Raw genomic sequence first — 26,178 nt, forward strand, 5'->3', positions numbered from 1 at the left:
AACAGAGTCAGGGTAGATGAAGCTAATATCAGCAGTAGCAGCAGTATGTGGAGTTTGCTTGTGGCAAAAGAACCAAGTTATACTGGGCCTATAAATTTCATCTACAAATCTCTGTGTTAAGCTAGTTTTGGTTTGTTTGTTTGTTTGTTTTTGTTTGTTTTTGTTTTCTTTTGCCTTTTTAAGATTTATTTATTTATTATATAGATGGTGTTCTGTCTGCACACCAGAAGAGGGCACCAGATCTCATTACAGATGGTTGTGAGCCACCATGTGGTTGCTGGGAATTGAACTCAGGACCTCTGGAAGAGCAGCCAGAGCTCTCAACCTCCGAACCATTTCTCCAGCCCTAAATTTAGATTTTTAGGAACGAACTTTTTGCTACTCAAATGCCTGGGGGAATATATGTAGACTGGGGGGGGGGGGGCAGACTAATTTGTTGGTTTTGGAGGCAGGGTCTCACTGTATAGTCTTGGCTGGTTTAGAATTGCCTCTGCGTAAAAGTCTGCAATAAAAATCTGAACACCTTGTCCAGGTGTTCTGAGATCTGCAAACTGCCACAACTTACTAGTTGCATGCATTGTGTGTGTGTGTGTGTGCGCGCGCGCGCACACACACACACACACACACACACACACACATTTCCCTGCTATTTTGTAACAGGCTTTGTCCTTTTCCTGTTTTTCCCTCAGGTGTCATATGTTCTCTTCTGAAGGAACATAGGGTTTTCTTATTTTTGTTTTTTTCTTTTGTGATTTTTCTGCCCACATATTTTTTTCTACTTCTAGAATGTTAACGCTGGTCCATTTTCCATTGTTAGCAATGATAAATTTCTTTGAAGAAATCAAGAAAACTCTTGGGGAACGACCCAAGAAATATCCTTAACCTAATAGAAATGGAGTGCATGCATGTGTGCCTGTGAGGGTGTGATAGTTTAACCAGGGGAAGGTTTTCATTGAAAATTGCTTTATGTGATTCAGAACAATCATGACAGCAGCTCTGTCCTTAATCCTGTTAGGAAAAAAGACTTTATCGAATCAAACATCTTGTCCCTGCTTTTCTCCCTTGTAATTTGTTCTTTAGCTTGGTTGTTTGAGGCAGGATCTCACTCTGTAGCTCAGGCCGACCTGCCTTTGCCTCAGGAGTGCTGAAATGACAGACTGGTACCACCCTGCCCAGTTTAGTGGCCTGACAGGTGACTGCTGAAAAGCAATTTGTTAAAAAGAGTCATTTTATTTTTAATTGTGCATTTGTGCATCTGTCTGGGTGTGTGTGTTTGTGCATCTGTCTGTGTGTTCCTGCATGTCTCTGTGTATGTTTGTGCATATGTCTGTGTGTATGTTTGTGCATATGTCTGTGTGTATGTTTGTGCATCTGTCTGTGTGTGTGTTTGTGCATCTGTCTGTGTGTGTGTTTGTGCATCTGTCTGTGTGTGTGTTTGTGCATCTGTCTGTGTGTGTGTTTGTGCATCTGTCTGGGTGTGTGTTTGTGCATCTGTCTGGGTGTGTGTTTGTGCATCTGTCTGGGTGTGTGTTTGTGCATCTGTCTGTGTGTATGTTTGTGCATATGTCTGTGGCCAGAGGCTTCAAATCCCCAGGAGCTGGAGTTAACGGGCAGTTTCAAGCATCCTGATGTGGGTGGTGGGTGCAATAAAACAAGACGAAATCCCCCATATCAAGGCTGGACAAGACAACCCAGTAGGAGGAAAAGGGTCCCAAGAGCAGGCAAGAAGTCAGAGGACACCTGTTCACGCTGTCAGGAGTCAGCAAACCCACCAAGCTAACAGCCATACTTACAGAGGACCTGGTGCTGACGCACGCAGATCCTACGCTTGCCACTTGAGTCTCTGTGAGCCTCCGAGAACTGTGCTTAGTTGATCACACAAAGCTGTGATCCCCCAGTGTCCTCCACCCCTCTGGCTCTCACAGTTCCTTAAGCTCCAATGGGAGGGACCTGATAGAGACCTCCAACCTGGGCTCTCGCCTTTCTAACTTTTGCCTATGGGATTCTGTATCCGATCCATCAGCTGCCAGAGGAACCTCTCTGATGATAACTAGTTAGGTATCGATCTATCAATATGGCAGAATAGCATTAGGAGTCATTTTACTGATTGTTTTTTTGGGGGGGGGCAGTTGTGTTCAGTTTTACTCTAAGTCTCTGGACTATCCAGCCTCAGCTTCCTGGTCATCCAGGCAGTGTCGGGCATGGGCTCCCTCTCGTGGAGTGGGTCTCAATTTAGACCAGTCATTGGTTGGCCACTCCCACAAGTTCTGCACCTCCATTACCCCAGCACATCTTGTAGGCAGGATAGATTGTAGGTCGAAGATTTTGTGACTGGGTTGGTGTCCCAGTCCCACCATTGGAAGCCTTACCTGGTTACAGAAGATGGCCTGTTCAGGCTCCATATCCTCCGTTACTAGGAATCCTCTATAGGATCACCTATAGTTTCCACATGGCCCCCAAATGCCCACCAATTACAATCGCCTCTCCTTGTACTCTTGCCCTCCATTCCCGTTTCCCCTCACCTGATCCCTCTGTTCCCCTCCCTGCCCACAGCCAGTCCACCTGCAAAATCTATTTCCCTTTTGCAGGAAGATCTATGCATCTCCTCTTTGGTCCCCCTTGTTCCTTAGCCTCTCTGGATCTGAGGATTGTAACATAATTACCATTTACAGCTGATATTCACTTATAAGTGAGTACTTACCATGCTTGTCTTTCTGGCTCTAGTTCCATCCATTGTCCTGCAAATTTCATGATGTCATTTTGTTTTGAGGTGTTTCTTTATCCTTTCTTCAGTTGAGGGACATCTAGGTTGTTTCCAGGTTCTGGCCATTAGGACTAAAGCAGCAGTGAACGTGGTTGAGCAGGTGTTGTGGTTGGATGGAGTATCTTTTGTGTATATGCCCAGAGTGGTAGAGCTGGGTCTTGAGGTAGATCAATACCAAGTATTCTGAGGAACCACCATATTGATTGCCATAGTGGCTGTACAGGTTTGCGCTGCCACCAGCAATGAGTGTTTCCTTTGTACCAACCACATCCTCGATAGCATGAGTTGTCACTTACGTTGTTGATATCAGCTGTTCTGACGGGTCAGGTGGAACCTCAAAGTCGTTTTCATTTGCATTTCCATGATGGTTAAGGATGTTAAACTTTTTTTTTTTTTTTTAAGCTGAGGACCAAACCCAGGGCCTTGTGCTAGGCAAGTGCTCTACCACTGAGCTAAATCCCCAACCCTAAACATTTCTTTAAGTGTTTCTCAGCCATTTGAGATTCCAATATTGAGACTTCTGTTTATTTTTTAATTGGATTATGTGGTTTGTTGATGTTACATGTTTTGGATATCAGTCCTCTGTTGGAAGTGGAGTTGTCAAAAATCTTTCGCCATGCTGTAGGCTCTGTTTTGTCCTAATGACACAGTCTCCTTTGCCTTACAGAAGCTTCTCACTTTCATGAGGTCCCGCTTGTTGTTAATTGTTGATCTCAGTGCCTGTGCTATCTGTGCTGTTAGGAAGTTGTCTCCAGTGCCATGAGTTCAAGATTATTTCCCACATTCTCTTCTATCAGGTTCAGTGTGTCTGGATTTATGTTGAGGTCTTTGATCCGATTGGAGTTGAGTTTTGTGCAGGGTGATAAATATGGATGATTTGTATTCTTCTACCTGCTGACATCCAGTTAGACCAGCATCATTTATTGAAGATGCTTTCTTTTTCCATTGTATATTTCCGGCTTCTTTATAAAAAAAAATCAGGTGTTCATAGGTGTGTGGATTAATGTCTGTGTCTTCTGTTTGATTCCATTGATGAATGTGTCTTTTTAATGCCAATATTACGCAGCTTTTATTACTATAGCTCTGTGGTACAGCTTGAAATCAGGGATGGGGAATGATATCTTCAGTTATCTTTTTTTTGGGGGGGGGGTGTTCTTTTCTTGATTGTTTTAGCTATCCTGGGTTTTTTGTTTTCCATACAAAGTTGAGTATTGTCCTTTCAAGATCTGTAAAGAATTGTGCTGGAATTTTGATGGGGATTGCTTTGAGTCTGAGTCTGCAGATTGCTTTTGGTCATTTTTCTATGTTAATCCTACTGTTCGAGGAGCATGGAAGATCTTTTCATCTCCTGGTATCTTCTTCAATTTCTTTCTTCAATGACTTGAAGTTTTGTTTTGTTTTGTTTTTTTATCATACAAGTCTTTCACTTGCTTGGTTAGAGTTACCCCAAGATATTTTATATTATTTGTGGCTATTGTGAAGGGTGTTGTTTCCCTGATTTCTTTCTCAGCCTGTTTGTCATTTGTGTGTAGGAAGGCTACTGAGTTTTGTGAGTTAATCTTGTATCCAGCCACTTTGCTAAAGTGTGTATGAGCTGTAGGAGTTCCCTGGTAGAATTTTTGGGGTCACTTACGTATACTGTCATAGCATCTACAGATAATGATGCATTGACCTCTTCCTTTCCAATTTGTATCCCCACTGATCCCCTTCAGTTGTTTTATTGTTCTCCTTAGAAGTTCAAGCACTATATTGAATAGATAGGGGGAGAGTAAACTCCCTTGTTTTGTTCCTGATTTTACTGGAATTTCTTTGTGTTTCTCTCCATTTAATTGATGTTGGCAATCAGCTTGCTCCTTGTATCCTTGATGTCTCAAAAACCTTTATCATGAAGGGGAGTTGGATTTTGTCAAAGGCTTTTTCAGCATCTAAAGATGATCATGTGGCTTTTTTTGTTTTGTTTCTTTTATTATTAAATATGTTTATTTATTAATTTTTTTCCATTTTATATGCCAACCCCAGTTCCCCCTCCCTCCCTCCCCTTCTCCCACCTCCTCACCTCCCTCCCACTCTGCCCCCATCCACTCCTCAGAGGGCGTAAGGCCTCCCATGGTAGTCAACAAAGTCTGGCATACCAAGTTGAAGGAGAGCCTAGCCCCTCTCCATTGTATCAAGGCTGAGCCAGGTATCCCACCACAGGGAATGGGCTCCAAAAAGCCAGTTCATGCACCTGGGATAAGTCCTGGTCCTCGTGTGGCTTTTTTCATTCAGTTTGTTTATATGGTGGATTACACTGACAGATTTTCTAATGCTGAACCTTCCTTGCATCTCTGGGATGAATCCTATTCAGTCACGGTGGATGATCTTTCAAATCTGTTCTTGGATTCGGTTAGTGGGGGTTTTTGTTGTTGTTGTTGTTTTGTTTTTTGAGACAGGATTTCCCTGTGTAGCCCTGGCTGCCCTGGAATTCACTCTGTAGACTAAATTGGTCTACAGAGATCTGCCTGCTTTACCTCCCGAATGCTGGGATTAAAAGGTGCATGCCACCAATGTCCAGCTTTGGGGGTGGAGCGTTGTAATTATTTTATTGAGTATTTTTACATCTATGTTCATGAAGGAAATTGGTTTGTAGTTCTTTTTCTTTGTTAAATCTTTGTGTAGTTTGGGAATCAGGTTGACTGTGGCCTCGTAAAATGAATTGGGCAATGTTCCTTCTGTTTCTATTTTGTGGAATAATTTGAGGAGTATTGGTGTTAGCTCTTCTTTGAAAGTATAGTAGAGCCGGGTGGTGGCTTATGCCTTTAATCCCAGCACTCAGGAAGCCGAGGCAGGTGAAGGCTCTCTGTGAGTTCGAGGCCAGCCTGATCTACAGAGGGAATTCTAGGACAGGCCCCAAAGCTACATAGAGAAACCTTGTCTTAAAAATTCTGGTCTTGGCCGGGCAGTGGTGGTGCCCGCCTTTAATCCCAGCACTCAGGAGGCAGAGGCAGGCAGATCTTTGTGAGTTCGAGGCCAGCCTGGTCTACAGGGCGAGATCCAGGAAAGGCTCCAAAACTACACAGAGAAACCGTGTCTCGAAAAACCAAAAACAACAAAAAATTCTGGTCTCTTACGGAGCAGGACGTCTCTACCTGAGTTGGGGGCTGGAGTTATGGTGGTCTGCATGGCCTTTGATCCAGGAGGGGAGTCATTCTTTCCTTGTGTTGGGGGCTGGGACAAGGCAATGGGGAGGAGGCGGGTGTTGGGGATAGTGTCAGGTTTTGGGGAACTGAGAGTGGGGGAGGTCCGCTGGCAAGCTGCCTACCTGGAGTTCCGACAGCCGGAGTACATGGCTTCTGGTCCTTAGAATTTTTTCTAAATCCTATTTACTGTGTTCATATGTATGGCATCTAAGCGGAAGCATGAGGACAACTTGTCCACTGCCATTGTATCATCATTTTTCAGAAGTCATCGACTATAACCGCAAATTTGTGTCATATTTTTAAGAGAAAAATTTTTAAACTAAAAAACTGTACTTTCTGAACGTGGGATTCACAGTGGACTCTTCTCTCCTTTTCAGGACTATCCTGTTAAGTGTAATCTCACTGCTTAATGAGCCCAACACCTTTTCTCCAGCCAACGTGGACGCCTCAGTCATGTTCAGGAAATGGAGGGATAGTAAAGGAAAAGACAAGGAGTATGCTGAGATCATCAGGTGAGTTAGACTTCACAACAGGCCCTGCAATCTGTGGAGTAGGAGCCTCCTGAACTGAGCTATTGAAAGAGAACCCAGAACAAAAACCACACAAAAATAAATTCACTAGAGAGCAGTATAAACTGTGGTGGTTTTGTTTGTCCTGGGGGGGAAGGCATTTAAACCAGGCTAGCCTTGAACACAGAGATCCCGCCTCTGCCTCCCCAGTCCATCCCTGTGCCCTGCTTGTTTTTAGTGGTCAGCCACTGTGGGAGATGATTTGTATCAAGAATTGTAAATGGTAAAGACCTAGAGAAGCTATAGGAACATCCATGTGCAAAGCCTGGCAGCTAAAGCTTCAGGAAAGTGGTGTTCTTGTTTTCCATTTCTCCAGTCCCCTGTCCCCATCTTGATGACTTTGGTTTGTACTTTTGGAAAGAGACTATTCTACACTTAATCGGTCCACATTCGCTGCGCGCCTGTTATCTGCCAAGCCATCACTAGGTAATGGAAAGACTGAGGGAGACAGGACACCTGCTCTAATGAAGGCCACATTCTGATAGGAACCGGGCAGTCAAGGGAGTCAAAGTCAAGAAAGGTGGAAATACCCAGTAGGTATAAGAGGATTGTGTGACTGTGTGACTCCCTGGATTCGATCCCCAGCACTCCAAAACAATGAGACTTAGTGATATGGAGGAGCCTTAGAAGCCAAGGGGGAAGTCCAGAGTGACCGGCTTCGTGCATTCAAGGCATTAACAATGTGCTGGGTTTCTAGCTCAGAATGTTTGCTGCATGACCTGGGTTTGATTCCTAGCACCCCCTGTGTATCTGACCCTAATTCAGAACCCACATAAAAAGCCAGTAGTGGCTGTGTAAGCCCTGAGCCCTTAGCAGGAGCTGGGAGGCAAAGACAGAATTTCCAAATGCTGTGGAGTAGTTAACCTGATCCATGCAGCAGCCAACAAGATTTTTGTCTCAAGCAATGCTGAAGTGTTAAACAAGGACCCTCCTGGACGGCACCCGATAGCTGAGAGCCTTTCGGTGGTGCGGGTATCTGGACTGTCTGTCAGGAGTTTGGAGAGTGAGTCTGTCTTTAAGACTGAGGCTGAGCTGGGCGGTGGTGGCGCATGCCTTTAATCCCAGCATTTGGGAGACAGAGCCAGGCGGATCTCTGAGTTCGAGGCCAGCCTGGGCTACCAAGTGAGTTCCAGGAAAGGCGCAAAGCTACACAGAGAAACCCTGTCTCAAAAAACCAAAGAAAAAAAGACTGAGGCTGAGGCCAAGTACAATGGCTTTTGCTCATAATCCCAGCACAAGGAGGTGTAAGGACAAGAGGCCAGTTGAAGGCTAGTGTGGATTAGTGAAGCCCTCTCAAAACCAAACCCAAGTAGACTTCCACAAACCATTTTGTGTTGTCCTCTGTTCAGGAAACAGGTCTCGGCCACTAAGGCTGAAGCAGAAAAGGATGGAGTGAAGGTCCCCACAACCCTGGCAGAGTACTGCATCAAAACTAAAGTGCCTTCCAATGACAACAGCTCAGATTTGCTCTATGACGACTTGTATGACGACGACATTGATGATGAAGATGAGGAGGAGGAAGATGCCGACTGCTATGATGATGATGATTCTGGGAATGAGGAGTCGTGACATGTTCCTTCAGTGCCCCTGTACTGCCCTGACGTCTCAGGCCAAAGGGAGGGGAGCAAGTGGGGATCTATGGTGGCCCCTCAGCAAAAACTCACTCATGGGGTGGGGAAACACACACAGCTCCTGCTGACACCCCTGCAGATCTCAGTTTGCTCCTTTTGATGGACCGTTACTGGAGAGAAAGTACCCTCCACGGAATGTCTGGATTCTTGCGTTCTTGACCCTCTTATCACTGTATTGATTCTTTTTAAAAAACAAAAACAGCCACCACCCTTCAAACTCCCACCTCACTTCATCTCTGCAGAATGTTCACAGCAAAACACGTTTGTCTGTTTTTAGATTCTTAAAGATTAGTCTGTTTAAGACATTCATGTGTTTAAAGCTGGGAACCCACTGGGAGTCCACAAGTGCTGCATATATTGGGTAGCAAAAGAAAATGGGGGGAAAAAAACTACAAAACCAAAAAAAAAAAAAAAAAAAAAAAAAAAAAAAAAAAAAAAAACCCAAAAAACAAACTTTAAAAAAAAAAAAAAAAAAAGCCAATTTGCCAGGTTTAGCTGCTCCTTTCCATTAGTGCGTGTGCATTTGTTCAGCCCGTGGTGGTGAATTTTGTTTCTTCCCCTTCCTAAGGCTGGGATGCGGTGGGCATCAGGGACTTACTCTTGCTAAGCCTGATGAAATGTGCTGCTTCTGCCTCTGTGACATCGTCCCAACATGGAGGCCACAGCTACTCTGAGGAGAGAAATCAGATTTTGTTTTTTGGAATCGATTGGGATCTAAAGCCTGAAATAAATATTCATACTTTACATAGAACTGAGCACTTGGTTGCTATTTATTTTAAAGGTAGGGTAACTTTTTTCTACCAGAGTGGGGAAGTGGGGGGGGAGTGGAGGTTAGTGTGTGTGGATTTTTAGTTGTGAAAGCAAAGAGTTAACAATTATAAAATTATACCAGTTTGTTTGCTGCTGCTGGGGGTGGGGGAGCGAGAACTACTAGCAGCCAGTTGGGAGAGGAAACTCGCTAATACTCTCACATGAAATCTTTTTTTTATTTAAGTAGCCACTTTGCACTGTTCAGTATTAATCCTAGGTGCATGTGTTAAGATTTTGGTTTTCATTGAGCTGCTTATACTGGTGGTGATAACTGGATGTGTGTGACTTGGATGTGATCTGGACGTTTTTCTCCTCAGTGTGCTTTGGTCATGGCGCTTCCTTCCCCGGCCTCTGTTTGGGCGGGGCCCCCAGTTGACTGCAGGCATTTCCAGCAGGCAGCTATTGCCCAGATTTGAGCCAAGATTGAGTTGCAGCCTTCACCAGCCAGGGACTTAACACTTGAAGATTTTTTTTTTTGTTCCTGGTGCAGCAAACTGCTATGATGTGAAACCAGTTTTCAGAAGGATAGAATGTTAAGATCCTAGGGTGCCAGTGTCAATCCTTACCTTCAGATCACAGCTCAGAAAGAAACCAGAGGGCAGACAGGCAGGAACTGGGGAGGACGGATCCTCCACTATCCAGTAGGTAGCCCTGCCTCCCATGGTTCCTCCTCCTCTCTGATCTCAGGGTTTTCAGTCACTCTTCAAACGCTCCTGAATGAATGCTATTCCCAGCAGTTCTCTGGCCTCTAAAGTTTGGTCTGTGCCCAGGGCTGTACGTGCATCTAGTGACTCAGGAACACAGCTGCTGTGCTGTGTGGACAGTAAAGAGGAAAAACTCCCAGAGGAGTAGCTTGGTGTCCCCTCAATGCTCCATAGCCTGCAAACCTGGAGCCAAATCCTAGGCATAGCACCCACCTTCCTCCTCCTGCGCCCACCCCCGAAAGTTTACAGCTGACAGTTTGATCTTATTCTCTTGGCACCCTAAACATAAGCCTTTCATGCTAAAGGATCTCATACCTGGACATGCTAGACACCTTGGCATTGTGGGAGGTGCCCTGCTGGCCTGTGTTGCAGGTCGACTCAGGGAGCCAGAGAGGCAAGTTGAGGTGGGCCTCTTAGCCTGTTGACATTACTGTTGAAGGCTATGTTGACTGACAACAGTTGGTGGTCACAGACTTTGAGAACATGCCCTGTGGAAAACCCAGTTCGGATTCTTTTTTAGATGGTTGGTCAAAGGCAAGCCCCTGGAGCAGGAGCAGACCAGAAGCAGTGTTTTTCTCTTGGGAGTAGATGGAGGTCTCGGCTGTAGGTAGAACTTCTGAGTACTGTTGTGCTCTTTACTTCATGTATCCTCAGGCTGAGTGGATGAAGTCCGTAGTATCATGATGCTGTTGTTGCTTCTCGGTCTCCCCACTTCTCATCATTCCAGAATTCCCTTCGCCACACTCTCTACTTCTGTAGTCCCTTCTTGGCCCTCTCCTGGCCATTGTTTGCTGGTTCCTTTATGTTTGATCCTGCCCATTGGAAGGGAAGTGCATAGCTCTCTTGGAAAAGTACCCCCCCTCCTGCCCTGATACACAAGGTTTACATTTACAACTAAAAAGATGCAGATGCAATTTTCAACTGAAACCAGCGGACACACCTGACTTTAATAGTTTTCTTAGCTAAAATTGTTGATGGATTTTCAGTTTAACTTATGAGAAAAGTTCATCCAATGCATTGTGTTGACTCCCCTTAGTGGTTGGTTTTGTCTTTTTCTGTCTACTAATAAAAATGTGAAATAAAATATACCTGTATTGCTACTTCCCCATGGGCCACTGCCCTTCCCCGCCATGTTAAAAAATACACCTCACTGACACCCTGACAGGTCTCTGCTAAATAGTTAAAACTTGGGCTCCACTAACTACCTCCAGTCAATAACTCTTTTAAGATTCAAGTCAAGGCCTTTGTTTAACTTGCCTGAAGGGTATTGCCATTATCCCTGGGCAAACCTTTTGTGTTCATTGTCATAATAGGAGGAAGCAAGAGTGTGTCAGGCAGCACCATGCTCAGTCTCTCATTCAGGAGGCAGAAGAACAGGACTGTCACAGGACACACAATATGCACTGGCTGGGAGCCTAAGCTAGGGGTCCACAGCTGCTCCTGGCTGTCATGATGTCTATCACTGGGACCCCCAATTCAAAGATGGTCCTGTTTAAGTAGACACGGCCCACTTCAAACTCACTAATCCCTCTGACTAGGTCCTGGGATTACTGGGGCACACATGGTCCGCCGCCCCCCACCCCCTTCAGGTGGTTCACTTAGCCTGAGCATTGCCTGTCCCCATCCCCTGACTCAACAGTTACCTATCTCACCACTGTCTGTCAGTGAAAGCAAAGGACAGGTTCAGACAGCTCTGGGGCCTTGAACCCTGGCACTTGGCTTCCTTCCAGGTCAGTTGGGATTTGGACAGCACTACTCTGAAACTCCTGCTCTCTGGACCATATAAAGATGGCCCCGGGTCCCAGGTCTTACTAAGGTGGCCAGAAAAGGCACATTATGTTTCATGAGTACAGCGCAGAAGATAGCAATTCAAGTGGCCATCCCTGGGAGGTCCAGTGATGCTCCCAAACCATCTTTAGTCATAGTACGCAGAGACCCAGCATGCTCTCAGAACTTTATTAGGTGGAGTTTGGGTGAGAGAAAACCCTGAAACAGTTGCCTGCCTGGCTCAGGACAACTGGTATAGATAGAGGAGCCTTTAGTTTGGAGATAGGCTTTCACTGAGATAGAAGCAGATCTTTGATTTCTTTACACGGGAGCTGACTGGCTAAACATCTCTGAGACCCAGTTCGGATTCTTTTTTAGATGGTTGGTCAAAGGCAAGCCCCTGGGGCAGGAGCAGACCAGAAGCAGAAGGCCATGCTGTGCAGCAGACAGGTGTGTGCTGGGTAGGGTCATCTCTACTAGTCCCAGATTCAGATTTGTTGGAGGGGGACCATGACAAATGACAAGGGGATCAGTTGCTCAAAAACAAGTATGAAGTCATTTACAGAGGAGAAAAACATAATGGTTCACAGGGAATGAGATAAAGAAAGTCGTGATTCTTCATTGGTACCTGACCCCAACCTCCAAACCACCAGTCTTCTATGGCACACCAAGCAGCCCACTGAGCTGGGAGCCACGTGGAAGGCCGGAAGGCATAAAGGGTAGGGGTGGGGCTTGCTGACTTGGCTACAGTGAGGGTGTCCAGATGAGGAGAGCACACTTTTATGCTACCTGGTAGCCACACCTCCGCTCCTCCAGGCTTCTATCACATTTACAAATACATACATAAATACATTACATACAATAGTGGGTCTGGGAGGCAGCCTTCCCACAGAGGCTCAGCTGACAGTTATGTCTCAGAATTCTAGGAAAGGGCACCGGGTTCCCAGAAATGTGCTCCATGTGTGCTCTCCTGCCCAAGAGCCCACCCTCTTTTTCTCAGGGTCTAGTTTGTCCAGTACGGAGAGTTGCCATAGGTGGGTTTGGAGGCTTGAGACTTGGGCTGCAGGGAGCTGGGCTGGCTGCGCTGACCAGAGCCACTCTGAGGAGGAAGAGGAGAACAGGCTATAAAGGCTGGCACAGAACCCCATGCCCATGGCAAGGAGGCTGCCTCCATCACTGCGCTCACCGGGGTATCCTGCGGTAGGTGGTGGTGCAGCAGCTGGGAGTGAGGCTGCTGGTGGGCCGGCATGATGTGCAGGAAGGGTGCAGGTGCATAGCCAGGGGCTGCTCCAGGGGCCAAGGGCCCAGTGGAACCCAAGGCAGAGGGCAGGCTGAAAGGTGGGGGTGTCCCTGCGTGAAATCCCTGCTTGTCAAAAGTCTGTAGGACAAAGATGGCAATGAGAAGGGCAGACTGAACTATACTTCCCTCCCATCCACCTGCCTACCTTTGTACACCCTCCTCACCTGTGTCTTGTTGTAGACAGAACCAGTCATATCCGGTAGGCCAGTGGTGCCTGAAGACACTGATACTCCTAAGAGCAAAAATAATTGTTCCCCCTAGCATTCAGGCCAGTTCCTGAAACCCCAGGGTAGCCATGCCTCAGAGTCAGATAGGTAGGAGACAAGCATTCCAGGCTCTAGTCCTGGAGAGGAGTTGACACTACCTTTGCCAGACCCGGATCCAGCCGACTTGTTGGGTGCCTGTGATGATCCACCATAGCCGCCCTTGGTGTAGTCTCCTGCTGCTGTCCCCTGGGTCAAATCGTCATAACCTAGCATGGCAGGACACAAGAGGCATGTGTGGGCTAAGCAAGCAAGCCTGGCCTACCCTGTGCCTCTCAGTACAGGGTCCGCCTTTACCTGTGCTGTACGTGTGCTGCCCATAGCCACTGGCCTGCTGAAAGGGGGTAGGGGGCGTGCTGAGGGTCACGCCATGCTGCTTCGCCGAGGTTGGTGGGACCTAGTGGACAAGCAGGTGAGGTTAGAGTGTAAGAGTAAGGCAAAGAGCAGACCAGGGAGTCTGGGCCAGGGCCTCCAGCAAAACCAAGTTACAACCGAGAGGACCAGGATTTCCCTAAGTGGAATCCATGATGGACAACCTAAAGGCAGCTGGGGAATGGAATCGGACCCTGGGCATTCCTCAAGAGCAGATGTAACTCAATGGGGCTTGTGGATGGCCACACTCCTACTACTGACAGATGCTGGAAACCATGCCCAGGCTTTCAAGCTTGGAGGAGCCCAGCCCTGGGAACAAGCTGCAGAAAATACTCACAAACATAGTGGGCCCATACTGGAAGGCACTGGGCACGCCTGTGTAGTAGGGGAGGCCGGTATAGCTGTAGCCGGGTGGCAGAGCAGGATTCAGAAAGGGCTGCTGTGCTGTGTGGTGGGTCTGAGATTGGCCCTGCTGGGCCTGAGCTGGTGTTGTTGGAGGGGCAGGGGATGCAGAGTCTCCTCGGCCAAACTTAGTGACATCACCTAGAAGAATACCAAACCTCATATGCAGGGAAAGACCAGGCTGGTCATTACAAACAGGAATAGGTCTAACTAACTGCCAGCTCACACACTCACACCTTCAAGTACCCCAGCCCTCTGCATCCACCTTCTAGCTGCCTGTGACTAGCTACCGGCCGTCCCGTCCCTCCCACTCTTGCCCAACTAACCTGAATACGGGTTATTAGCTAAACTCCCATCTCGGCTGGCAAGGGCTGTGGGTGCTGCAAAGGGAATTCCATAGTAATCCTACAAAAGACCAAGGAGACTCCCTGAGCAAATGGTCTCACCCACCCTCAGAGAGCAGATCCAGCAGGCCCAACAAGCATGGGCACTCTGGGGGATGCCACATGCAGAGTGCCCATGACAGGCAGCTGTCCCAGAGAGCTGCAGGTGTGACAATACCCTCAAGTGTGGAACCCCTGCTTCAGCTGACAACATGTAGGCAGACTGCAAACCCTAATGCTTGTCAGACAAGCAATCTCACACGTCTTTACGCCACATATGGAGACTTGGTAAACGCTATGGACCAAACCAAGTCTACTGGTCTTTACTGTGAGACTCTAAATGAACAGCCACTGGAAAGGAAGAGGAGGAAGGCCTGAGAGGGAGCAGTGCCAGGTGGGTACAGAAACCCAGGTCTAGGCCCTAACAGTCTAGTCTCTCCCAATTCATTTAGCCCCAGCAACAATGACGCTGCCCAGAGCCAAACTCAAGAATGTCAGCTGCAAAGGCTAAGAAGGTTGTGCTCTATGGATGAAGAAATCATGCCCTGGGGTACCACCCAGGGTTCTGGGACGCCCCAGTTCTGAGGTCACACCACACAAGATCACCGCTACTGGGAACAGCACTCGCATCCTCTGACCACAAGCCTGGGTAAGCTCCAGGAAACCCATGCAATTCTCAGCTACAATTCCAAAAGGCACAGGAAACGGTGGGGAGGACACCCAGAAGGGGGTGCCCTTTGCACAGAAGATGAGGAGATCCAAAGGCAGGAAGAGGTTTAGGCCCAAAAGGAAGGCGAAATATGACCCAAGGGAGAGCTGAAAGCTGTTTCCACTGTGGGCTCACTGGAGATGTCCTCTAAGAACTTTCAAAGGTCAAGGGAACTGTCTGCTCTACCAGTAACTCATGGAGGTTCACAATGTAACCAGTTCCAGGAATCTGATGTCCTCTTCTGCCCTGTGGTACCAGGCACACACATGGCACACCAATGTACATGCAGGCCAAACATGCATACACAGGACATTACAGCCATCACGCCCTCAGCCAGTCTCTGCCTCTGAAAAGAACTCCAGCAGGAGTGGAAGTACACCTGCAGCTGTACACTCTGGGTGGCGTGTGTGTGTGTGTGTGTGTGTCTGAGGAACATGAAAGGCCATATTCTGTGCCTGTCACTGACTGATGCCCTAGAAAATACCAGGCTGAGACCAGCTACGCAGAGGGCAATCCTGCTTCACAAGGAAGGAGCGGGCCCATTCCAGGTTTCCCTGCCTATCACTGGCTTTGCCACAAGACCCTTTCTTTTGTCCCTAGAGCCGGAGTCAGAACAGACTGTCCTGGCTAACAGTGAGGCCAACTGCACCAGGGCCAGCATTCTTGCAAATAAAGGTGAAAAGCTAACCCAGATGGCACTTGGAGTCAGGAGTCAGCCAACTCCTGCCCTTCGGGCACCATTCTGAGTGTGGCCATCAGCCACTGCCGCCCAAAGGAACCCTGGGGTCCTGAGATGAAGACAGGATTCAATTTCTACGTGCAACTCTCACGTGATGTCCATTTGTTTGTTCTGAGACAGGAGCTTAGCATGTAGCCTAGGCTGGCCTTGAACTCAGCCGAATGCTGGGATTATAGGAATGTGCCTCCATGTTCAGCTGTTCATAGTTTTGTTGTTGTTTTTCAATACAGGGTTTCTCTGTGTAACAGTCCTGGCTGCCTGGAACTCACTCTGTAGCCCAGGCTGGCCTTGAAGTCAGAAATCTTCCTGCCTCTGCCACCCTAGTGCTGGGATTAAAGGTGTGTGCTCCACCACAGAATGGAGCAGGAAAACAAGGGACTAGATTGGATTTGGGGCATGGCTTCCATTTGCTCTTGTCTAAAGTCTCATATTTCCCCAGGATAAGCACTGCTCCCTTATCTGCCAAAAGAACTGCTCAAATCAAGCAGAGCACCCCCAGACATAGCTTCTCAAAGTTGCTATGCGGGAGTCCCATAGCTGAGGTCCTGCAATCCACACTTGGTAGCAGTCAAGCAAGGAAAGGTGGAGGCCTGAGCCAGGTGCCCAGGTCCACGAGGCCAGTCTGCACTCACCATCGGCAGCCGTGACTGCAGCATCTGGAGCTCATCATAACTGTAGATCTGCAGGAGAACCAGTGGATACGTTAGGGACCACACACCAAAGCCATCTCGGGGGCCAAAACAGACACACTCAAGAATAGGACCTGGGTCAGGTGCTATAGGAAAAGATCCTGTCTACGTAGAGTCTAGAAGGAGGAAGACACATCAGGTATTAGGTGGACAGAGACAAAGAGAGATGAGCTGCCTCAGGTGGGCAGCTCTGGCCTAACTCACAAACCCTTACCAGGTCCTGCAAGGTACCAGCGTCTGAGCCAACCACTTCTACTACATGCTCACCGGGTAAGCAGGAAGCAGTCCTCCAGGGCCCACGAGGTACTGATTGTGTAGCAGAGGAGGCACCCCTTGAGGCAGGTTTGGGGGTGCTTTGCCTACAAGGCGGAAAAAAAAAAATCACTCACTTCACCATGGGGTGGCTCAGCTGTTTGGGGGTGTAGGCAGAGGTCTGGAAGATCACTGTTTAGGGTGCAGGTAAGGGGCTTGGAGTACATACCTGAGGTCACCAAGGCTGTGGCCCTGGTACTGTTGCTGGGCACGCTCACAGTGGTCCCACCCAGGCACAGGCTGCTTCCAGGCAAGATGACCCCCGAGGATGGGGCACTTGGGGCAGAGGTTGCTGCTGTTGAGAAGGTGGCTGATGACGGGGTGCTCTCCACACTGGCATGCTGGCAAAACAAAGCCGAGACGTGTGGATTTCACAGCAAGGAAGATGGAGCTGTCCAGCTAGGACGCTCCAGGGCAGTGGGCACTACTACCCGGGCAGTGGGAAACACCAACACTAGCAGTGACTACAGGACAGTGAGTCACTCTGTCTTAGGGGCAGTGTAGCCTCTGGCTATAGGGCCAGATTCAGCTACCAGGACTCGAACACCAAGACTACTAAAACTGGGCTGTTCATGATAACACACATCTTTATTCCCAACACTTCAGAGACAGGGGCAGGTGGATCTCTGGGAGTTGTTCCAGGCCACCGTGGTCTACAGATTGAGCTCCAGACCAGTCTGAGACTGTCTCAAACATAAACCCCAGCAGTTAAGAGCACAGACAGCTCTTCTAGAGGGCAAGTGTCTCTGCTTCTACCCAGTACCACAAAAACAGCAAATCAGAAGTGTAACTAGCCCCATGGAAAGGGAAATTTGCTCTCCTAGACAAGATATTGAGAATCTGTTTTTGGAGACGGAGAGAAGAGATGTATCTGAATACACTTACTAAAAACAAACTACTTATAGGGTACTGGAGAGATGGCTCAGTGGTCAAGAACACGTACAGCTCTTGCAGAGTTCTGTTCCAAACCCCCGTATCAGAAGGCTCACAACCAACTGTTATGCCAACTCCAGGGGATCCAATACTGTTTCTAGATTCTATGGGCACCAGCAGTCACACACAGACACAGACAGATGCATACAGACAGATGCACACTACAGAGATGGTTCAGTGATGAAAAGCACTGGCTACTCTTACAAAGGACCTAGATTTGGTCCCTAGCACACACCTGGTGTCTCAGTCATCTGTAGCTCTAAATCCATGGAATTTAATACCCTCTTCCTGACCTCTGTGGGTAACAGGTGTGTGAGCGCGCGCGCGCGCACACACACACACACACACACACACACACACACATATAGCTGACCCCTCCAATTTGAAACTCTCCTGGCCTGGATTTCTTGATCTTCTGAAATCATCATTCCTCAAACTGTTTGTCTCTAACCTGTCAGTCAACAGGACACCTAATCACAAACACTAGCAAAGTCCCAATGACATTCATACACAATGGAATGCAACTTAATAATCTTTTAGGCCAAGAGGCAAGACAATAAGAGTTATCTGCAGACAGAAATTAGAAACAAATCTATTCTTCAACCAAGAAAAACATAAGTGTAAAATAAGAAAAATCGTAAGAAACGAAACCATCCCTGCTGACTAGTCGTATCCTGTAAGGAAAGAGCACACTCCAAGTCCCTGACAGCAAGCATAGCCCTGACATCTCGAGAAAAAGCCCAGGAGTCCATGGCAATGAACTATGAGAGCCTGGGTCACCCGAGAACAAAATGCACCTCTCTGCCCACTACTCAGGGCGGTTGGGGGGACTGTGCAGCAGGGCTGGGCACTTACAGTGTGTGGTGTGCTTGCGGGACGTGCTGCATGTGCAGAGGGCAGGCTGTTCTGGTGGCTGGAGAGGGAGCTAGAAAATAAAACAGAGTTTTCCTCAGGAGCAGGACCTACCTGGTTTGATAGGCTATCATTAAGGTCAATCCTATCCCTGAGGACGTCTGGCTGGGCATCACAGTTCATGCCCTTAGAATCCTACTTGTGGTCAAAAATGATCTACAGGGCCATACATCATGACATTTGACACACCCTAGCTTCAATAAATCATTACCTTTTTTGGCTATAAGAAGAGTAAAGCCGGACTGCTAACTAGAGAGCTCAGAAGACTGAGTCACATGAGGTTCTGTGTATGGCCCACACCTAGAGTCCAGCTTAAATTCCAATCAGATCCAGAGTTTGAATCAACCAGGTTTGCTCTGAAATAAATGGATCAAAGACCTCTACCCAGAAGGTATAGGTAACAAGCCAATTCCATTTCCTGTATGTAACCTCTTCCAATAATTTATCTTTGGAATCAGGGCAAAGGTAAGTCAGACACACATCATTCTTATTCCACATTACAGCCAAGAACTGGAGCCAGGCAAGGCATTAAGTATCTGCATGTGGTCCCATTCCTGATCAGGAGGGTTTGGATTCCACTAGCAGGAACATTAGAAACAGTTAGGGCTGCTGGGATGGGACCAGGCCAAAGCGCAAGCCAGTGGACTACAACCAAAGCCTGCACACTCCACCAGAGGTGACAAGTGGGTTTGTTCATGGCATCTCCATCCCCTTTCTTCTCTTGCTGCCCCCCACATACCTGCTGAGCTGAGAAAGGGGGCTGCTGGACACATCACCAGACTGGGACAAGGAGGGCAAAGTGGCAGCGTGCTGGGACGAGGCAGGCAGCAGAGCAGTGCACGAGGTGGTGCTGGGAAGAGAGCCCATAGCCGGGAGGCCTGGGGCGTCTGTCGTCATCGTTGTCGTCTTTGGAGCTGGCACAGATGAAGTAGCTGCAAGAAACGCACCTCTTCAACCTCAGAAACCACCCTTGGTACCGGAGATACAGTCCCTATCTGGTCACGTTCAGATACGATATACCACATTACATCTCCTAGGACAGCGCCTAAGCACGTCAGCAGACAGCTGCATTTCTTGCAGATAAGACTACATAACCAGATGTGAAGGGAGGGTTTGAAGAAAGAACCGAAAATGACCCAATCATAAGCCATCTCGATGTGGACAGATTAACCCCACTTTCACGAACTGGACACAGGCCCCCAGGAAAGATGGGCCAAAAGTGATGTGTATGTAGTGAGACAATTTCCCTTCAGAAGCATGGCCAAGAGAGTGGAGAGCAGATAGGCAAGGGCTCCTCAGGGCGCTTCCATCCTCTGGAAAGCAGTGAAGGCCCGGGCTGCCAGAGAGCACTGCACTTCAGGGGAAATGAAGGAAAGAAGGAAGGAAGGAAGGAAGGAAGGAAGGAAGGAAGGAGGGAGGAAGGGAGGGAGGAAGGAGGGAGGGAGGGAGGGAGGAAGGAAGAGAGGAAGGAAGGTTGGGTGGGAGGGAGGGTGGGCTGTCCTCTCTCCAGCAGGAAGAATTCACACCAGCGTCCACTTGCAAAGGCACTTGCAAAGGCACGGCAGGAACTTCCTTGGGGTGTGTTTCAGAAAACCAACCACAGAGCAGAGACGACATGGACACAACGACAACCATCGGAAAAGACTCAGCTTGACTGTCCTCCACACATAAATCAGATATGTGCTTGGAAACACATCATCGTCTTTTCCTTCGTGCAGAACTCCCTGTGAGGCCCACTCCGCTCTAACAAGGGGAGTTGAAAGCGGGCAGGAGACAGGTTGACCTGCAGCTTGGTCAATTCTGTTTCTTTCTGAGACAGTCTCATGTAGCACAGGCCAACCATGAACTTCTAAGTAAGCAAGGATGACTCTGAACTCTCCTAAATGCTGGAATGACACTGTATGCCACCACATCCATGAACTTTTGATTCTCATGCCTTCAAGTGCTACCATTACAGGCTTCTGCCCGTACACTTGGTCGTATGTGGTCCTAGAGACTGAACTCAGAGCTACATATAGGCTAGGTAGGCACTCTACTGACTGAACGAATATTAGAACTTTGAATGTTGTTGGTTGCTAGAAAGAGTGAATGTGGGGACATAAAGTAGACACATGGAGATAATAAACTGGGTAGGGCTGTTCCAGCTACTGCTGCTATGTTGCGATGATTCATTTGGTACAAATCATATCAGCAATCAGAGGCCTCACGTGACAGAAGGATTATAGACGATATAAACAGTACAATGGGTATTTTAATTCCTGTTTATGAGAGGAAAGTAATCAATGTCAACTCAAAAGGAAAGGGGATAAATACTGAAGTTGTTAGGATGTTAATTATTGGGTTAAGGAGCGTGAAGAGATGGATTGTATGGAAAAACGGCAATAATCCAATCCTATATGGGTAATGGAGGAGTAGGCTTTAATTTTTCCAAGTTGGGTCTAGTTGAAACCATTTCAGCCTAGATATGATAGGATTGTGGAAAAGATTACTAGGCTAATGATGACTTCTAATTCATAATTTGGAATAGAACTGAAAACAGGGTCTGGTTTTTTGTTTAGTTTGGTTTGGTCTTGTATAAAGGATTACAGGTTTGCCAGGCAGTGGTGGCATACACCTTTAACACCGACCGGCACTTCGGAGGCAGAGGCAGGCAGATGAGTTTGAGGCCAGCCTGGTCTACAGAGGGAGTTCCAGGACAGCCAGGGCTACACAGAGAAACCCTGTCTGGAAAAGTCAAGAAAGATTACCAGTTAGAGTGAAATACTGTCACTAGAGTGTCACCTCCGGTGATCGGGAGAAGACTGCTGCCAATCTTAGTTTAATTGGTAGGAAAAGAAAGGCTAGGGTCGGGGAAGGTGGGTTTGAGGTGACTTGACAGAATTAGTGTCTGATTCTGAAGATGAAGCATCCCAGAAGTATCTGACCCTAGATTAAGAGGCCAAAATCACCAACGCAACCCAAGTTGATTTTACAAAAGTCTCAGAGAAATGTTCTCTTGAAAAAGGAGCAGGAGAGTGAGCAAGAGCAGCTCAAGAAGGGAGTCTGACATGCACGCTGGGGTCCCAGATACTTCACATTTTATTATCTGGGAAGTCTGAGGCCAGCCTAGGATACAGTGAATAAAACACCCTCTCAAAACAACAAGTTTTGGGGTGTGGTGTGGCAGTAACACATCTTTAATCCTGGCGTAGAGGAGGCAGAGGCAGGCAAAGCTCTTCGAGTTGGAGGCCAGCATGGTTTACATAGCAAGCTCCAGGTCAGCCAGAGCTACAAGGCAGACGATCTCAAAAGGAAACAAAAGTGGATTCCAAGGAAAATGTCAAGTACAGACTTTGGAGAATGAACCGCTGATCAATTGGTGGTTTTCAAATTATGTTAGCCAAACTTTCTGTTTGTTCTCCACCAGTTGTAATGAGAACATACTTACCGTCTACTGTGTGCTGACTTCGGCCACCACCATGTCCGTTCTACAAAGGACAGAGAGAGATTTAACACACAGACTTACAGAACAACCCTCAGCGCCCCAAAACAATACAAGCTAGTTTCATTACTGTTGAAACTATTAGAGCAGGATTCTAAGACCCTATTACTATGGTTCTACATGTTATCAATTGTCTTACTTGGCTGTGGACCTTATATATAATAATTCAGACCAGCCAGGCAAGAAGAACCCACTGGTTAATAATGATAAGCCTGTTATGGGGATAACTAATGCTTTTCTGACTGGACTTGATGATTGTTCCACAGGAAACGGTTCACATCTGGCACCACAGGCTGGGGAGTAAAGTACCACTACTGTTTTGATAAACAGAAAGTCCTTTCCCCCAAGCTACTACAATGGGCCAGCAAGATAGCCCTGGAAGGAACTGAGGATTTAGCTCAGTGGCAGAGCACTTGCCTAGCAAGCTCAAGGCCCCGGGTTCAGTCCTCAGCTCAAAAAAAGATGGCTCCATGAGCAAAGGCACCAGCGGCCAGGCCTGATGCCCTGAGTTACATCCCTGGGACACAAGTTAAAGAAAGAACAACTCCTGCAAGTCGTTGTCTTGACTTCCACATGTGGGTATTTCTTTCTCTCTCTCTCTCTCTCTCTCTCTCTCTCTCTCTCTCTCTCTCTCTCTCTCTCTCACACACACACACACACACACACACACACTAAATATTTTTTTTTCCTCTCATTTTTTGAGACATGACTTCTCTGTTCAACATTTGCTGTCCTAGAACTTGCTCTGCAGACCAGGCTGGCCTCAAACTCAGAGATCTGCCTGCTTCTGCCTCCTGAATGCTGGGATTAAAGGCGTGCAGTACCACTGCCTCGCTAATAAATAAATGTTAAAGCATAATTTGCCAAACTGCACACTAAGTTCCCAGGGGAATATCCTAAACACAGAAAGCAGGAGAAGCACTTACAGCAACAGAGCCTGGAGCTGAATCTGGTGGGTTGGCAGAGCTTTGGTATGCAATCCTGGTATGCACAGAACTCTGGTCATAAGAGGAAGACGTCGTTACTGGACTAGTGGAGCTCAAGGACGAGCTGGTCAGGCTGGAGGAGGTAATGACTGAAGTTGTGTAGGTGGGATTCTGTACAGCACTGGTTATTGGTAAAGAGGCATTCAAAGGGTCACTGAAAAAGAGTACACGGTGTCAGACGGACCCTGGCAGCATATGACAGCTTCACCTACAGACCAACTCAGTATAACACTCTAAAGTGACATTAACTACAAAGTTGCATCACAGTTTAATGTATCAGCATTTCCCTCTAGACAACTAATGAAACAATCCCAAATCTCTGTATTTGCAAAATAGTCCACTGAATCAAAATGAAGTGTTGGAGTGCTGTGGGTCACTGGGCGAGTGTAATGTGCTACTGATAGATACTGTACGAGTCTGACCATCTCCAGATGCTTATGGCATGACTCAATAGTTCTGCTACCAGGAACTTTGTAACATGGCGATATGATTCACCACAAGCAAAAAGAGAAAAGAACTTAAATGTCTCCCAACTCTGAATGTATCACATTTGCTCAGTGAAATGCTTGGCAACAGAAGCCCACACACAGTATGGATGACCTTTGAAAACTTTTAAGTAAAAGCTAAGGGATGCAAAAGCCACATCTTACATGATTCTAGTTACATGGCACATGTAGATGAGACAAGTTTTGACCGGAGAAAAGCGAGTGTGTGCCACAGCAAGTGTCTGGGAAACTAAGCACACTGGGAGCCACACAAAACCAGATTAGATTGTCTTCACCAGAGGCTTAGACTCTGTTGTGCAAGGACTATGTTCAGTCACAACTAAACTGTGAGGTGTGTACCTTAAAGACTTCGAGTACAAGCTGATAGGAATCGGATTACTATTTTCACTGGCTGAAGCTGCTGACCCAAATTCAGACAGCGATGGTTCTGATCCAAATTCCAGGGCTCCAAACTGAACATTTAATCCTGTGACATCTGCAGAACCAGGCATTTCCACTGCTGAAGCGGGAACCTGGAAAAGCAAAGCTCTGTCAGGAATAGAGGGCAGGGGCTCCAGGTCTCAAGGCTTACAAACAGATGCAAGCAAGTGGCTTCTGTGGGCTGCACTGTCAAATAAACGGTGAGAAAAAGGAAGAAGAGAAACAGAACCTTTTAAACAATGGATGGTCCACATTAGTATTATAAATGGCTGTAGCGTGCTGGGGGATGTGTCATGGTAGTTGGTACAGGAGGACACAGCAGTGATTAAAGCTAGCTGGTTAGGTAATCACACACCTCCCAACCATGAGATATCATACACAATAACAAGAGTGCTTTCAATTAGACCCTTGGGTCTGTACTGGAACTAAGAGGCTCTGTCTCCCAGCATGAATTCACTCTAATAATTAGCCTAGTGCCCAAGAAATGGCCAAATCCTCCCAAGTGATGATGTGCTACGCTTTAAGACACCGTATCCCAATGTCTAATATTAAGTTTTCCAACACTTGAGCTAGTGTGAAAGAAACATGAATTTTGGAACAGAATGCCTACCTTGGAAGCTGGGGGTATCCGACGCTTGGGGAGTTTGATGTGTTTGGGCTGGGGTTGGTGGGCAGATACAATGTTTTCGACAGCCATATTGGGAAGCTGCAAAAGCCTGTTGACAGTAGCAGGACCATCTCCAGGGGCGGACTCTCGGGGTTTGGCCTGGGCAGGAAAGGACTCCAAACCAGGAGGAGGAACACCGACTGCCTGGCTCTGCTGTTGCTGTCGCTGGCTCAGCTGGCTAAGGACTGGGGATGGCTCGGGCTGAGATTTGAAGTCTATGAAATGTAGAAAGAAACAGTGAACAAAATTCTCCAACATCTGGATGTCTATAGCTTTACTTTTTCAGGAGGCTTCCATCACTACCAGGTGTTCTGAATCTATCTGAAAGAGTGAAGGGAGGAAGAGGAGGAAAAGGAAATAAATCCAGTTGGTGACTGGAAAGGGGACTGAATGGTTTGTTTCTTACATCTCATGCAGAAGAGATAAAGTAGAGACATCTATGGAAGGGCTACACACACCTGTCCACTGGCTAACAGATTTAGATGCTTATTATTTTATCAATTTTGCTATTTCTCTGTGTGCAGCCAGAGGTCACCACTAAAATGTTTTCCAGAGTTTCTACCTTATTCTATTGAGACAAGGTCTCTCACTGAACCTGGAGGAACTCCCCATTCTGCTAGGCAGTGAGCTCCAGGGGTTAACCCTGTTGGCTTCCTCAGTGCTAGGATTACAGACGTATACCACTGCACCCAGCTTTGACGTGGGTGCTGAGAAGCCAAGCACAGATGTTCCTCCTCACACAGCAGGTACTGCACAAATTGAGCCATCTCCCCAGCCATCAATTTGGTACCTACCTTTAAAAACTACTTTTCTTTCTACACATTACGTGTAATATCACAAGCTGTAAAGAACATGTGTAACAAACAACTCTTCCCCTGCTGCTGTCATTCTTGATTATCAAAAAACCACACAGACGTAATTATATATCTTTATTTCCTTTTCAGAGGTTGCTTCTTTTTTTGTTTTGTTTTTTGTTTTTTGAGACAGGGTTTCTCTGTGTAGCCTTTCCTGGAACTCACTCTGTAGGCCAGGCTGGCCTCGAACTCACAGAGATGCGCCTGGCTCTGCCTCCCGAGTGCTGGGATTAAAGGCTCCTTCATTTTAATGTGCAGAGAGCATCGTCCCTCATCTTTAGAGCACTGAACTCAGCGTATACAGTCTATTTTTTTCATACTGGTATTATGTGGATAAGCTATAAAAACAAAATGGTAATGAATGAATCTAGTATACTTTTCTCAATACAACTAGATCAATTACTAGAACATGCCAATTGCATTTGGGGGCAGGAGAGAGAGAGAGAGAGAGAGAGAGAGAGAGAGAGAGAGAGAGAGAGAGAGAGAGATTGATTCTCTGTGTAGACCTACCTGGCTCTCCCTGAATTCAGAGATCTGTCTGCTTCTGCCTCCTGAGTGCTAGGATTAAAGGTGTGTGCCACCACTGCCAGGCTCCAATTACAATTAAAAAACAAAACAAAAAAACCCAAAAAACCTTTTCTAGTTTTATTGAATAGAAATCAGCCGGGCGGTGGTGGCGCACACCTTTAAACCCAGCACTCGGGAGGCAGAGCCAGGCGCATCTCTGTGAGTTCGAGGCCACCCTGGGCTACCTACCAAGTGAGTTCTAGGAAAAGGCACAAAGTTACACAGAGAAACCCTGCCTCAAAAAACCAAAAAAGAAGAA

General features: G+C 47.2%; 2 protein-coding genes and 1 non-coding gene across 5 annotated transcripts in view; 1 reads left to right on the plus strand and 2 right to left on the minus strand.

Annotated features, from left to right (window-relative positions):
- Ube2r2 (ubiquitin conjugating enzyme E2 R2) overlaps window positions 1-8,544 on the plus strand; it is an 81,942-nt gene extending 73,398 nt beyond the window's left edge. For both annotated transcript variants that reach the window (XM_036180027.1, XM_036180026.1), the window contains 2 exons: window positions 6,321-6,455; window positions 7,862-8,544. In XM_036180027.1, coding sequence (XP_036035920.1) covers window positions 6,321-6,455; window positions 7,862-8,081 — 355 coding nt within the window. In that variant the 3' untranslated portion in view covers window positions 8,082-8,544. The remainder of the gene's footprint in view (window positions 1-6,320; window positions 6,456-7,861) is intronic.
- A 3,048-nt stretch (window positions 8,545-11,592) lies between these two features.
- Ubap2 (ubiquitin associated protein 2) overlaps window positions 11,593-26,178 on the minus strand; it is an 86,869-nt gene continuing 72,283 nt past the window's right edge. For both annotated transcript variants that reach the window (XM_036178111.1, XM_036178110.1), the window contains exons 14-29: window positions 24,442-24,713; window positions 23,751-23,923; window positions 22,846-23,059; window positions 21,866-21,905; window positions 19,178-19,370; window positions 18,382-18,451; window positions 16,763-16,934; window positions 16,549-16,640; window positions 16,225-16,272; window positions 14,088-14,166; window positions 13,697-13,902; window positions 13,285-13,384; window positions 13,089-13,196; window positions 12,889-12,956; window positions 12,611-12,802; window positions 11,593-12,523 (exon numbers count right to left, since the gene is read on the minus strand). In XM_036178111.1, coding sequence (XP_036034004.1) covers window positions 12,428-12,523; window positions 12,611-12,802; window positions 12,889-12,956; window positions 13,089-13,196; window positions 13,285-13,384; window positions 13,697-13,902; window positions 14,088-14,166; window positions 16,225-16,272; window positions 16,549-16,640; window positions 16,763-16,934; window positions 18,382-18,451; window positions 19,178-19,370; window positions 21,866-21,905; window positions 22,846-23,059; window positions 23,751-23,923; window positions 24,442-24,713 — 2,123 coding nt within the window. In that variant the 3' untranslated portion in view covers window positions 11,593-12,427. The remainder of the gene's footprint in view (window positions 12,524-12,610; window positions 12,803-12,888; window positions 12,957-13,088; window positions 13,197-13,284; window positions 13,385-13,696; window positions 13,903-14,087; window positions 14,167-16,224; window positions 16,273-16,548; window positions 16,641-16,762; window positions 16,935-18,381; window positions 18,452-19,177; window positions 19,371-21,865; window positions 21,906-22,845; window positions 23,060-23,750; window positions 23,924-24,441; window positions 24,714-26,178) is intronic.
- Window positions 20,073-20,149, minus strand: LOC118579042. The gene has a single exon (XR_004944409.1). It is a non-coding gene; the product is annotated as a small nucleolar RNA SNORD121A (small nucleolar RNA).

Source organism: Onychomys torridus, chromosome 2, assembly GCF_903995425.1.
Source record: "Onychomys torridus chromosome 2, mOncTor1.1, whole genome shotgun sequence".
In the NCBI taxonomy this organism is placed as follows: Eukaryota; Metazoa; Chordata; class Mammalia; order Rodentia; family Cricetidae; genus Onychomys; species Onychomys torridus.